This window comes from Gavialis gangeticus, unplaced genomic scaffold (assembly GCF_001723915.1).
Source record: "Gavialis gangeticus isolate Ggan-Ray unplaced genomic scaffold, GavGan_comp1, whole genome shotgun sequence".
NCBI classification, from domain to species: Eukaryota; Metazoa; Chordata; order Crocodylia; family Gavialidae; genus Gavialis; species Gavialis gangeticus.
The window spans coordinates 21,153,089-21,166,600 of record NW_017728992.1 but is presented as its reverse complement, the minus strand read 5'-3'; the positions used below and the strand labels follow the sequence as shown (position 1 = coordinate 21,166,600).

The 13,512-nt window shown below is 45.2% G+C and overlaps 1 protein-coding gene across 1 annotated transcript in view; it reads left to right on the top strand.

Annotated features, from left to right (window-relative positions):
- The window catches only part of DNAH5 (dynein axonemal heavy chain 5), a 555,556-nt gene that overhangs the window by 480,474 nt on the left and 61,570 nt on the right, over positions 1 to 13,512 (top strand). The window contains exon 63 of the mRNA XM_019521239.1: positions 12,044 to 12,360. Coding sequence (XP_019376784.1) covers positions 12,044 to 12,360 — 317 coding nt within the window. The remainder of the gene's footprint in view (positions 1 to 12,043; positions 12,361 to 13,512) is intronic.

Below are 13,512 nucleotides of genomic sequence, written 5' to 3'. Positions count from 1 at the left end.
CAATTTGGTGGCCAATTAGAATGTGTCCCTCAAAGAACTTTCTAGTCGAATGACATCATGCTCTTAGCTGACTTAGCATGTGAGCCTGAGCTCTCCACTGTTACCAAGCATGCGCAGGGCTGAAAAGTAGGTCAGCCTGACTGACAGCTCTTGGGGTCGCCCAGGGGACACATGCTGGGTGAGCCCAATGGAAAATTCCATGAGCCTGTCTTGTGCGTGTCATCTTTAATTCTCTCTGCATTGGCAGCATTCAATCAAAATTTTCCTTGACAGTTGCCAAGAAGGCTAATGGCATACTGGGCTGCACTGGTAGGTGTGTTGCCAGTAGGTCAAGGGAAGTGATTATTCCCCTCTATTCAGCATTGATGAGGCCACATCTGGAGTACTGTGTTCAGTTTTGGGCCCTCCCACTTCAGAAAAGATGTGGAGAGAGTCCAGAAGAGGTAAACAAAAATGGTGAGGGGGTTGTGGGACATGACTTCTGAGGGAACTGGGCTTATTTAGTCTAGAGAAGAGGAGACTGAGGGAAGATGTAATTGCAGCCTTCAACTACTTGAAGGGGGGTTCAAAAGAGGATGGAGCTAGACTGTTCTCAGTGGTGGCAGGTGACAAAACAAGGAGCAATGGTCTTGAGTTGCAGCAAGGGAAGTTTAGGTTAGATATTAGGAAGAATTTTCTCACTAGGAAGGTAGTAAAACACTGGGACAGGTTACCCGAGAGGTGGTGGAAGCTCCATCCTTGGAGGTTTTCAAAACCTGGCTAGACAAAGCTTTGGCTGGGATGATCTAGTTGGGGCTGGTTCTGCTTTGAGCAGGGGGTTGGACTACCTGATCCCTTCCAACCCCTAACTTCCTATGATTCTATACAGTTTCTCCTGGCTTAACTCCTCCAGGGGACAAGGAAGAATGAAGCCAGGGGAAGGTTTCCTGCTTTCCTGAGACGAGGGTCACCTCAATCTTGAGAAGGTGTCAGGGGAGCTGCTCGCCCCCTTCCATAGACTTGGAGGTGAAGGGAGCAGAAGCCAGTGCTTCCTGACTTTCTCAAAACCTGGTTTCAGGAAGAGTCAGGGGGCTTTGTTAGTTCCCATCAGCTTTCTTTTGCTGCCCTATCTGAATGATGGGGCAGTGATTTTTAAAAGCTAGTGGCTGGGAGCAGGGCTGCTTCCAGGTGCCAGCTTTGAAATTGCCACCCCTCTACTCAGCAGGGTGATGGGCAGCAAGAGGAATGCTGGATCCAGGCTGGGGAAAGCCTTTGCATGTTGAGTTCCCAGCCCTTTTCCTGTGGGGGAGAACTGGGAGCATTCCTACCATGAGAAAATGCCTACCTCCTGCCAGTCAGCTTGTTGGCAGGATAAGGAGCCATTGTTCCAGGGCAAGGACCCTGCCTGGCTGTCTGGCAGCTGCTGCTTTTCAGCAACTGCCATCCGAGAGCTTGCTTCATTCCCAGACAGGAGAAAGGGCAGGCTCCCTTAATAAATTAATTGGCTCCCTTAAAGGCAGGGATGACCCAGGGAGCAGCCCTCTAGTGGCCTCTGGCTGGAAAGCTTACCTATGAAGTTTTCCAAGTATCGGGCTGAAGGAATGAGTGCATAATCCAGTTCCTGTGATATTTTTCTTCCAGAAGACATTTTCTTCCAGTAGAAATGAACATATGTACTCAGTTTTAGTTTCTTAGGGTGTCTGTAGATGACACGGGCATGAATGTAGAGCACCTGAAAATTTTAACACGGCTTTTTTTTTTGGTGTGGTGCATTTGTTTTTGCACAACATGATGTTCATGTTGCACGAACAGTGCTTTCAAGCGAGTTAAGCCTTGTGTGTCATTCCCCACAGACTTCAGTAGGGGGATTTAAATACCAATTTACCCACTGCAATGTCTTTCCTAATGTATTGCAGCAAGATGTGCATGTAAATCAACCAGTCTCTGCAGTCCCCACCCCTGGACTCTTACTGGACAGTTCAGACTCTCACTGGGAGTCTCCCCTGGGCAGGGTCACCCCCAAATCCTTGTCACTTGCACCCGCCTATGCTTGGTCAGTCTAGTCTCTCTCCATCAGTATGTGATCCCAAAGACAAGCCTCGTGAATCCTCCCCTCTGTTCCTTTCCCTTCCCATCCCACCATGTTACAAATATATATGGTTTTTTTTCTCTTTCTTACTATAACTGGTATGATAACTATGTCATAAAATGTTCAAGGTTTAGAGTAGTGGGTGGGTGTTTGTTACTGCCTGGTTGATTGGTGATTGCTGTTGATATCGGTGGTGGTGGTGACAAGCTCTTCTGGCTGTGTTTTTTTTTTTTTTGTGGTTTTTTTTGTTTTTTACTACGTTTCCCAGCATTCCAGAGCTCATTGATCTTCATACAATGAAGATGGCTCCCATTGGAACCATCCTGTTCCTTGCCCAGGATCCACTGTCAGTCTGTTTGTGTAGTGCCACATACGGCTTGTGGAGGTCTGCTGTGAAATGTTTATGAAATCTTTTCGAAAATGTGGGTTGCTGTTCACCTTGGTCCCCCACCTGCCTAGCCTGCCAAGAGTTATAGTTAAACCTTCTCACCCAGGGGGGTGGGGTGATTCAGATGTGGGTGACAGTGCGTAATATCCCTTTCCCCTAAACCACTGACACAGAAGCAGTGATCCCCTGGCCCAGTCCACATTTCCTCCCTCCACCCTTGACCATCCTCCACTTCACCTCTCTGCCTACAACACTATGCCCCTGCATACAGACACAGATTTAAAGTGTAAATGAATTTATTTTAACATAACCGAGAGAGAACAAAGTACTCTTAGGTGGTAGTGTCAGCAATATATACTGCAGACAATCACGCACAAGGGCCACCCGATCAGCCTCTCTTTGAGGATTTCTCCTCGGTCCCTGCACTGCTGCACAGAAATCTCTGTTGTCTGGCCACTGCTTGTTGCACTTTTTCATCCCACGATGCCTTGCAAACCTCTATGCGGCTCTCACAGATATTGTGCAGCACACAGGATGCTATTGCAGAGGCCGTGATATTTTCTTGCTCTGTCTCAAGCCAGCATGTAAGTGCCCTCCATCATCCTTTCAGCTGGCCAATGCACATTCCATGGCCATCCTGCAACTGCTCAGATGCTTGTTAAAAACCAGCTTCTGTGGGTTTGGTGACGTTCACTCCATAAGGCTTCAGGAGCCAGGGCATTAGGGGGTTGGCAGTGTCCACTAATATAATCAGGGGAATGGCAACACTGCGGATCACTGTCTCCTCCATGCTGGGTACGTAGTGTCCTTTCTCCATGAGGCCAGGCAGAAGGGAGTTTCTAAACATGCGCACATCATGCGTGTTGCTAGCCCATGTGGTATAAATGATCGTGAATCGGCCCTGGTGGTCCATCATTGTTTGCAGAATCATGGAGGCATATCCTTTCCTGTTTTGTGAAAGCCCTCCCCCTCCCCACAGGTCACAGCACTGGGATGTGAGTGCTGTCTAAAGCCCCCATGCAGTTTGGGAACCCCTTCTTATTAAAGCCCTCTATGACTTGCTGTGGATTCACCAGGCAGATAATTTTGTTTGAAGTGATCTCCTTTACCAGATAGCATACCTCATGAGTTGCCAACCTAACTGTGCAGGCAGCCATGCTGAACTGGTTCACAATGTAGTGGAGGCTGGATGGGCTGGCCAGTTTCTCATGATGGCCATTGTAACCCTCTTGTCTGGCGGGATGGCCTGATGCATGTTAGCATCCTGCCTTGCAAGGTGGGGTGCTAGCATCAAGACAATATGATAGAACATCTCTCTTTTCATTCGGAACATTTTCAACCACTGCTGGTCATTCCAAGTGGTCAGCACAATTAGCTCCCACCAGTCTGAGCTGCTGTCACGGGCCCACACAATGTAGATGCTAGTCCTCAAGTTTCTCAAGAGAGCCCAGTCATCCTCTACTTTGCTTCCCTCTGGGTATTCCACCTCCCCTGGATATCTGTATCTTCTTCTTTTTATTGCTGTTATTCTTCCTGTGAAGCCAGTAACACACCTAGCCATCGAATAATCTGTCATCATTATTCTTCTCAAGTGGTGCAGCTGAGATCTCCAGGTAAGTGTCATGCAACACGGAGCTGGCGAGCCAAGCTCACAGTATTGGTCACGGTGGTGCGGCCGGGTGGTAGCAAATTGGGTACGGACAGGTGGGAGTTTTGGCGATGGAGTCTGAGTGGCACTGGAAGCGTATTGGTTTCTTAAACAAGATGGAATTTATTTAACTTACGCTTAGATGCATAGAAAACGATGTCTTCAGTTACAGTGAACAAACAAAGGGGTCTGTTGGCCCACAGGGTTCCCCAACAAGCCCTTGCTTTCTACCCCTGTCGGGGTAGGTGCGGCTGCCTGTTGGATAATCCTAGGGCTGGTCAACAGCTCATAATCTGAAAATACATAACGAACTGTAACGTAATGATGAACAATGTGACGTCAGTCCGGTAAGGACAATGAAGAGCCGAAATGGTGTCCGAAGCAAAAGTCAGGAGCTGGAGTGATGAACTGAGGACACAGCCAAAGCTGGTGAGGATGATCTGGATCAATGTCGATAGCCAGTGCCGAAGGTAAGTCAAAGCCAGGGAATCAAAACAGCAATGCAGTACTAGCAAGTGATACCAAATGCCAGTCGAGGGAGGAGATCAATAGGCCCAGAAGCCTGACTGAAAGACAGTCCCTGGAACACCAGCCTCTGTCTCCAGCTAATGCAATCTCCCCCCCAAGGATGGGGCTCACTGAACTTTTATCTGAATTTAGTGGCCAATCAAAACACTTACAGAGAAGAAATTTCTAGTCAGATTACCTCCTGCTTTAGCTGTCACTGAGCATGCGTCTGTGGGGAAAGTTGGTCAATCATGACTGACAGGTCCGTAGGTCACCCAGGGGGCATGAGCTGGGTGAGCCTTGGAACTTTCCACTCTCAGAATTCAACCGCACATGTCAGTTACAGTTCTTCTGTGTTGGCAGCATATACTTAAGATTTTTTCCGAGACAGTAAGCAGCATTTGTAGAAGCAGTACTGCCGCCACCGCCACCTTCTGCTCACTCGTGTCCTCTGTATTCTCCACATCAGAAGACTCTTCACTGTGGTGTTCTCCATCATCATGCATTTTGTCTTCAGTTTCCATTTTGCCTCTCTCTGTCAGCAGCAGCGGCTTCTCACCTCCATCTGCACCAAGCATGGGACAGGGACTGTAGGGTGGTCTGGAGATTGATGTAGGTGCTTTTTCAACAAGTCACCCTATGGCGCTGGGGCTTTTGCACATCCATTTCATCCTGAGATTAGCAGCCGCTGGTGTTCTGATGTGATGAAACGTGCAAACAGGAAAGGTTTTGCCTGCTCCTCTCCTGGTAATGTAGACTACTCAAAACTTTTGCTACTTTAGGGAAAGCAGGCAATAAAACAGGGAAAACAAGCAATAAAGTTATTTTGCACAAGCAGGCAGGTAGGTGTCATTGGTTTTTGCAACATTCTGGGTTATTGACCAGCCATTCCAAAGGACAGTGGTCTTATTTAGGCCATGCTAAACCCCATCACCAGGTCTTTGTTGGTAAACGGGGTGCTTCATCACCTTTTGGGTTTTTGACACTTACAGGTAATGACGTCACAATCCTTGGAATTTTCCAAGACCCTCATGCAAGCATAGTCTGAGTATAAAGGAGCCCCTCCATCCAAAACAAATTTGACCAGCCACCTCTCACAAATAGCTTGTGCTGTTGACCATGAACTGCTTTGCTGTGTCTCCGAAAGCCAAGGCCAGCGGTATGGAGCTGACGGTCCAGGAGGCTGACACCTCCAATGCCCATGGACCCAACTGGACCCAGAAAGAACTGGAGGACTTAATCGACATTTGGTTGGAGCAAAGGATCATAGGCTGGAAAGTAGGAGGAATAAGCCTGTTTATGTTGAGATCGCAAAAGACATGCAGACACGAGGGCATAATTGTGACTGGGCGCAGGTCCAGTGCAAGATCAAGTTCCTCAAATCGTTCTTTTACCAAGCCAAAGATGTGAACTTTGGTTCTGGGGCAGGTTGCACAATTGTTCCCTTCTACGATTGGCTGTCCATGATTCTCTTCAAGGATGTGGGTGACAACTTGGGTATGGAGATTTTCAACACTGGGCCTGGGGTTGAGGGAGGAGAAGAGGGGATGCGGGTGAAACCATGAGCATGTCTCAGCTGTATGGAGACTGCTCCCTGCTCCATGATGACCCTGACTGTCAGGAAGAATTGTCAGTCACAGTACACTTAGTGGCAGTTTCCCCCTCTGTTCCATGGATTAGCACAGATGAAGTGGAGGAGGCGGAGGGTCATGAAGAAACCCATGTGATTGAACCATCATCTGCTGCTCCCAAGATCCAAGAACATGTTGGACTATGTAAGTATCTTGTAATGTGCCTCTTGCCACACTGCCAGATAATGCCTGGGTTCATGCTGGTTGTGTTTGGGGTGCTGAGCTGGGGGGAGCAGGGAGAAATTCATGTGTCACTGTAGGTGACCCACATGCTCTTTTGGTGGTGGTGCATGTTGCCAATGTAATTATTTGCTTTAATTTTTTCTAGCTAGCACGGGCAGTGGTAGCCATGGACCTGTTTCTGAAGCAGTAAGTTCTGGGCAGTACAACTCTCCCACTGTTGCAGAGTCTGTTTCCATGCATGTTGGCATTTGCTGCACTGCATGGTGTGGGGGGTGAGGGTTGTGTACTTCCCCCTCTCATGGAGGGGAGGCAACCATTGCCTTTTTCTTTGTTGATCAGCCACTGTGACCCATGGCCACCTGCAGTGGACCCCAGATCACACTACAACAGAGCGCTGTGGATATTTTCACAGCAGGCAGTGATGGTCCCACAAAAGCTCAGTTGAGGTTTTGGAAGAATTGTCACTAGCTAGAGCGTAGCATAGACGCCTGGCAGGAGAAATTCCTCGAGTCATTGCATAAGGATAATGCTATCATGGAGGAATTGCAAGACAGCATGTAGGAGTTCAAAGACATGTTTGCTGAGTCCCATGTTGAATTACAGAGCTCACCGGAAGATTTCTGCCATGCTTTTCACAGTGTGCAGAATTTCCTTTTAAATAAATGTGTACCACACCCAAATGGGAAAAGTTGGTCCACTCAGCTTGCCTCTGTGCAGGAAAAACCCATATGGAGACTTACAGCTGAGCCTGTTCCCCTAAATCAGTGGGGTCATGGGGGGGCCATACGATGGCCAGAAGGGTGCTACTGCATTTCATGGATACGGGTGGTTCAGGGTCAAAGTTGGGGTAGGGGGAAGGGGGGCAGGCAAAGAGGCCCAAGTAACTACTTACAAGACTATGTTCCAAATAATAAAAACTAATGGCTTCCTGGCTTCTTGCGTCTGCCTCCATATTATACTTGGGTGGGGAAGGTGGATTTCATTCATTGTTTTGGTTCATTTCTCTGTTAGTTTTTCCTGCCACTGGCTGTGTGGGGTGGGGTGAGGGGGAGGAATTGGCAATCTGTCTTGCACAGGTACATAGGAGGGCTCCCAAGGTAAACAGCGGGGCTGCCTGGGTGGGTCCCAACACAAGTGGTGGCTTACACACCAGCATTTTGCAAACCCAGCACTCTGCAAAGTCACTTCAGAGGTTATATTGCTTCTGATTTCACCTCCCTTAGTTGGGAAAAGGGAAGTGGTGTGTCAGCAGCCTGGCTTGCTTTTTGGCTAGCCATCAGCCACTTTGCACAGTCACCCAGTGGGGCTGATGCCTTCCCGGTCTTGTCTGCCTATGGTGTGTGGTGGGGAGGCTCTTTGCCTCCCCCTTTACAACCCTTGCTTTTTCCCTAGACCAAAACTTTGCAAATATGTTTTTTCAGCATTAATTTCATGCTCTTTTCAAGCCAGGTGCCAGGCACTGTCACCTTTATTTTTGTGAGGTGGTGGGGGAGTGGGGGGCATTTGGGGTTAAGACCTGCTTTGCACACAAGCCCAGGGATTTCGCAGACTTTCCCACCTTCTTTTCATGCTCTTTTCCAGCCTGTCACCATACTTTTTTGCTTGTTTTTTTTTAACACCAAAATGAGGCATGACTATGAATTGGGGGAGCAGAGGTTGTGGTGCATGTTCGCTGTATCAGTGAGGGAGGTTTGAGTTAGGTGAGGGATGACAGAACACCGGAGGCAGAGAAGGACTCATCCCAGTGATGAGACTTGCCCATGGGGGGCACAGCACTGTGAATTCAGGGTTTGAGAAGACTGCAGGCTGATCAAGTGGGGTGGTGGTGGGGGGCGGTGTTTGTCCCTCGCTGCCCACCTCCTGGTTGCTGGCCTTAATAATGATCAAGCTTCTCCCTAGATCACCCTACTTGAGTGGCTGGACCTTCTGGCTTGGGAAAAAGTACCTCCTGCGGTGCCAAGCACTCCTGAAAATTACTTCCTGGGGTCCCTGTGTTATTTTGCCTGAATCTCCCACCCACCCACCAACCAACCCATCTGTGCTACATAAAAACATGCCTCCCTTACACATTCATGGTAATTTTTGAGTTCTTGCTGGCCACAAATGCAGCTGAGGCTATTTTCTATAGGAGACTATGCTGTATGAAGCATAGCATTGAGGAGACTCACGCTCATTGAACGACAGTCCCTTCAATCACTTGCCTACTATCAAGCGACTGTTGCTGTAAATAAGTACATAAATAAATGCATCATAAGTATACTATGAAGTAATTACGTAGAAATGTAAATAAATAGACATGTAATTTCCCTCTGTCTCCCTCTAGCACCCAGTGGTCTCAACACCCTGCTTCTTACTTGGAAAAAACCCACCTGACTTTACACACTGTAACTTTTTTGAATTCTTGCTGGCCACAACTGCAGCTGAGGATTCTGTTTCCTTGAGTTTCTTCTTTGAATTGTGGAGGCCTTGTTCTCTGATGCTGGCTGAGCCTTGTTCCAAGTTCCCTCCTGGGGTCTTGTAGTAGGCCCATGCCTGTGAACTCATTGCAGAAAGTCTTATAACAGAAGGGGGAATTTTTCTCCCCAGCACCTTTTACAATATAAGATGTTGCAGAACCCTCCCTCCTCCTTGTTAACATTTGGGTGGTGCTGCTGAGGTCTTACACACCATCCACCCACCCATCTTCCCGTGGACTATTCTTCATGTTTATGACATGGAATGTATAGTTCAGGAAGGTTTTCAATATTGAAGGAAGTCATGAAACTCCAAAGTTGACTTCTTCCCTAAGCTTTATGGCCAGCAAAAATTTGACACTTGCTACATGTAAGGGATAATGCATAGTAGATAGGCCATACCTGGGCCTTGTGCCCCCCCAGACCAAAAGACCCAGCACTCACTCACCCCCACCCCCAGTCACTTGATAGTAGTATTACTGAGGGAAATGTGAAGGGTGTATTAAAGGGACAGTTTGAGCATAGTGAATGGGGCCGCTTAGCAGTTTTTCCAATGTCCCTGTTTGCTGGTAATTTCTGTAATTAGAAAATAATGTATTCACCACTTGAATGGCATTGCTGATTAAAACAAAATTGTGTACATTGTTTAAGCTGTATTGTGATTTTTTTTTTACTGAATTTACTCTGGGGTGGGAAAAAAGATGAGGAACAAAAATCGCTGATTTGTAGTTGTGCCTACTTGATTTTAGGGCATGGACCTGGGAGCAGGGGAGTGGTTTGGAGCTGTCTGCCAGGAAAGGGTGGGGGAGGGCAGAGGGCCACAGTTTTCCAGGCAGCACACACAGCTGCTCAGGGCCCCAGATGCCTGAGACCCAGTTTTGCCTATCATGGAAAACATCACACATTTTAGGGAGCAAAAATGAAACATTCATTAGGAAAGGCAGGAAAAGGCGGGTGTGGTGCATTTTTTGTATAAAAAAAGGTGTAGTTGAAAAAGGAATTTAAATAATAAGCATTGAATAATTTAAATAATAAATTAAAATAATAACAACAGAAATAATATACAAAGCGGGGATTTTTCCTCCCTCCAGCACCTTTACAATATCAAATAAAAATATATTTATACAGAAATATATAAAGACAAAAATAAATGAAATGTAAACAATTGTAAAAAAAACCCTACTATAAAATAGTACCATGAAAAATATATAAAAACTGTGTACAGCTCTGGACAGGGATGAAAATTTTCTTTACTGTTCGTTTTTTTTGGTTAATCGATGCTTGTCCCTGTCCCTGGAGATTTCTGCCCATGAAAATTTTTCTGCAGGGGCAAAGGAGAAGAGGAGAGGGGGTTTTGGAGCACAGTCAAAAATACAGACTCTTGGCCCCCCAACCCTCCCTCCGAAGGTCTTTGGAACATATTACCTAAATATGATCTGTGATGCGACATATACTGGCCGGTGGGTCTGGCAGCCAACGTCCTGCTTTCAATGTGGTTCTGAAATGGAATGTAAAGTCCAAAACATTTGCAGTATTGAAGGAAGTCATGTAGCCACTGACTGCAAAGTTTCAAATCAGTTGCAAAACACTTACCCATCCAGGGATCCTGCTGGTGCTGTCCTTGGGGGGGGCATGGGTGGAGTGGGGGGAGGTGGAGGGTACATGGGGGGTGGGTGCAGGAGGACTATAGATGTGGGGAGGACAAATTAAAAGCACGTTGTATACTACTTGGGGTTCCAGTTGGGTTACATAATAACCCTCCTCTAGGGGTACATAACCATCTTCTGCCATTCTGTAGCTACAGCTCACCTGTCTGTGGCCCATGTGTGTGAGGGAAGGGAGAGTAATGAGTGAAAGAACAAAAACAAAAAACCAACAACCCACAGTGGCACCTACTGGGTAGAGGAAGGAACACAACACCACCTGGTGGTGAAGGGGATTAATTACAAGTCTTTGAGTCAATGGCTGTGCGCATGAAACAGGTCCACAGCTGGGCAGCTTAACTATGGAGCGCTGCAAAATAATGCATCTCTGGGTAGTGTTAGTTTAAGGTGTTAAACAGACTTTAGAGTGGTGGGAAATCCCATATCATGCAAACACAAATGCTGTTGCACCAGCATAAATGGGAAATATTGTGTCATCTACACACACTCTTAATTGTCAAACTCAGGATAATAAATTTACTTCAGAACATACTCCACTCTTGGTAAAAACCACTGTAAAGCAAGGTAGACTTAGTACAAGTACAAAATATATGATAGAGTGTATAAGATAGTAACTCAACACTTTGTCATCCCTGCTGAGGAAGGTGAGGGAGTATAGTATTGCTAAGGCTTGTGGGCAGCAGCAGCTGACAAGATAACAATGATTCTTAAAAGGGCAGCAAAGTTATCACAGCTGAAGTTGTGTGAAGTCATTCCTGAAGCAGAGAGAGATCATGGATATGAATGTAATCTCCCCATGCCTGTAATGTTTATTTGTTTTTGGATACAGTGTTTTTGTATTATTCACTAATCACTTTTATATAAGTAAAGTTACAGTAAGTAACATTTCAGGTATAATTTAAAATGCTTAATTTTTGCAGTGATGAAAATTTCTTCTAAGGTATAACGAAATGTAAAGAATAAGTTAATTTGCAAGTTTAGAAATATTTCTGTTTATGAAACCTATACAGCATAGTTTTTATTTTTAGTGTTGATCATTGAAATAATTTGTTACAGATAATTATCACAGCATTAATAGTAATTAACTGATTAATATTAAAAGCATAACCATAGAAATATAATTATAAAACAGTGAAATATCTAATAACAAATATTTGTTATAGCATTAATAGATATTAAAACATAAGCGTGCATTTGAAAATAGTTACCTCTTGCTGTTTCTCACAGTTGTAAAATGATAGTGCTCAAATATGCTGGATATAGCTGTGTCTTGGGGCAGTACTGTTGTTAAATTTGTGTCTGTATATATGATGACCCATCTCATTTTGTTTTCCTAGAATTTCTACTGGTAGGAGGAGATAAATATAGCAGTGGTTAACAGGAAATTGTTTAATTCTCATTGAGCCTTTAAACTATCAACATTCTTTGTCTAAGAACAGACAAATCTCCTTCAAGAATTCAGTGTTGGTAGCATTTTGATTTTCTTCTATGCTTATTTTAGGGGATGTGTTACTGGCTACAGCTTTCCTATCCTACTCTGGTCCTTTTAATCAACAGTTTCGCAACCTGTTACTAAATGACTGGCAAAAGGAAATGAAAACCCGGAAAATCCCATTTGGCAATAACCTCAACCTTACAGGGATGTTAATTGATGCTCCAACTGTCAGTGAATGGAACCTACAAGGATTGCCAAATGATGACCTGTCCATACAGAATGGAATTATTGTAACTAAAGCAGCTCGATATCCTTTGTTAATTGATCCACAAACTCAGGGCAAAATCTGGATTAGGAATAAGGAAGCCAAGAATGAACTTCAGGTAAATTGAAAGCACCTGTTACTTTAGAACAATAAGCCTGTGAAGGACTTCAGGAGGTCATCTAGTCCAAACCCTGCTCAGGGCAAGTTTAGTCCCTGTCTAAATGATTCTAAACAAGTGTTGACTCTCTAGTAAGTCTTACTTAGCTGCCAAAATATTTGGCTAGATAATGGGTTTATTGTATTTTTTGCCTAATCTGATGTATTCTGCCACCATAACTTAACTATGTTTAGGACTGAATGGGTGCATCTGAACATTCATTAAAGTTCCATAATTATGGCGCATTAAGCTTAGTACCTGTAATAACAGATACTATCTTAATGTACTGTAATCAATGCTACTGTACAGTAGTGACACCAGTGCACACTTTTTTTGTGGCACAAATGCACAGTAGACTAATTTTACTGCGCATTAACACATTTTTTGCCTGCTGCGCTAATGCACAGTAGAATTAGTCTACTGTGCTTCTACCATCTTGTGTAGGTGTGCCCAGTGGGACCTAAATTCTCCCCGGAAGTTCTGAATTCTGGTAAGTTCTCGGTGACAAAAGTTGTTTCCAGTGTACTTACTCAAAGTAGAAGCCAGTTGAAAAAGAATAGTCATTAGCGTTAAGATAACAGGCCTTTGCTAAAGGATGTGGGGAACCTACCTAGTCCTGCTGGATGCCATGAAGGAAAGTTTGCAGGCTGTGCTGAAGGTTACCTCATATCAACATATTAAGAAAGGCAGCAGACAGCAATGTTATTCAGTAGCGTTTTGAAGATTATGTGAACAGTTAATACATTTTTGTTTTACCTTCTCAACCCTACTCAGGGGCCGATGTCCCCTTCTTTACAAACACAGGATGGCCCAAGCCCCAAAGAACTTATGGTACCTTAGTGTAAGACAAGAATCTACATAGAATAGATGAAAAAAATAGAAAAGGGAGAATATTGCCAGGAAGAGAAATGTGAAGTGGGATGTGTGAAGGAGAGTAATGAACAGAGTTTTTTGCTCTCCATGGAAAAATGCGGCAAAACCCTGATTTGCTCAATTTTAGGAGAAAAGTGCAGGAAAAAATGGGTTTCCCTTTGCAGGCTGCAGAGTTTCAGCCTACAAGGAGCTGGGGGGAACAGGTGGAGGGCATTCAGGTAGGTGGCACCATGTGCATGT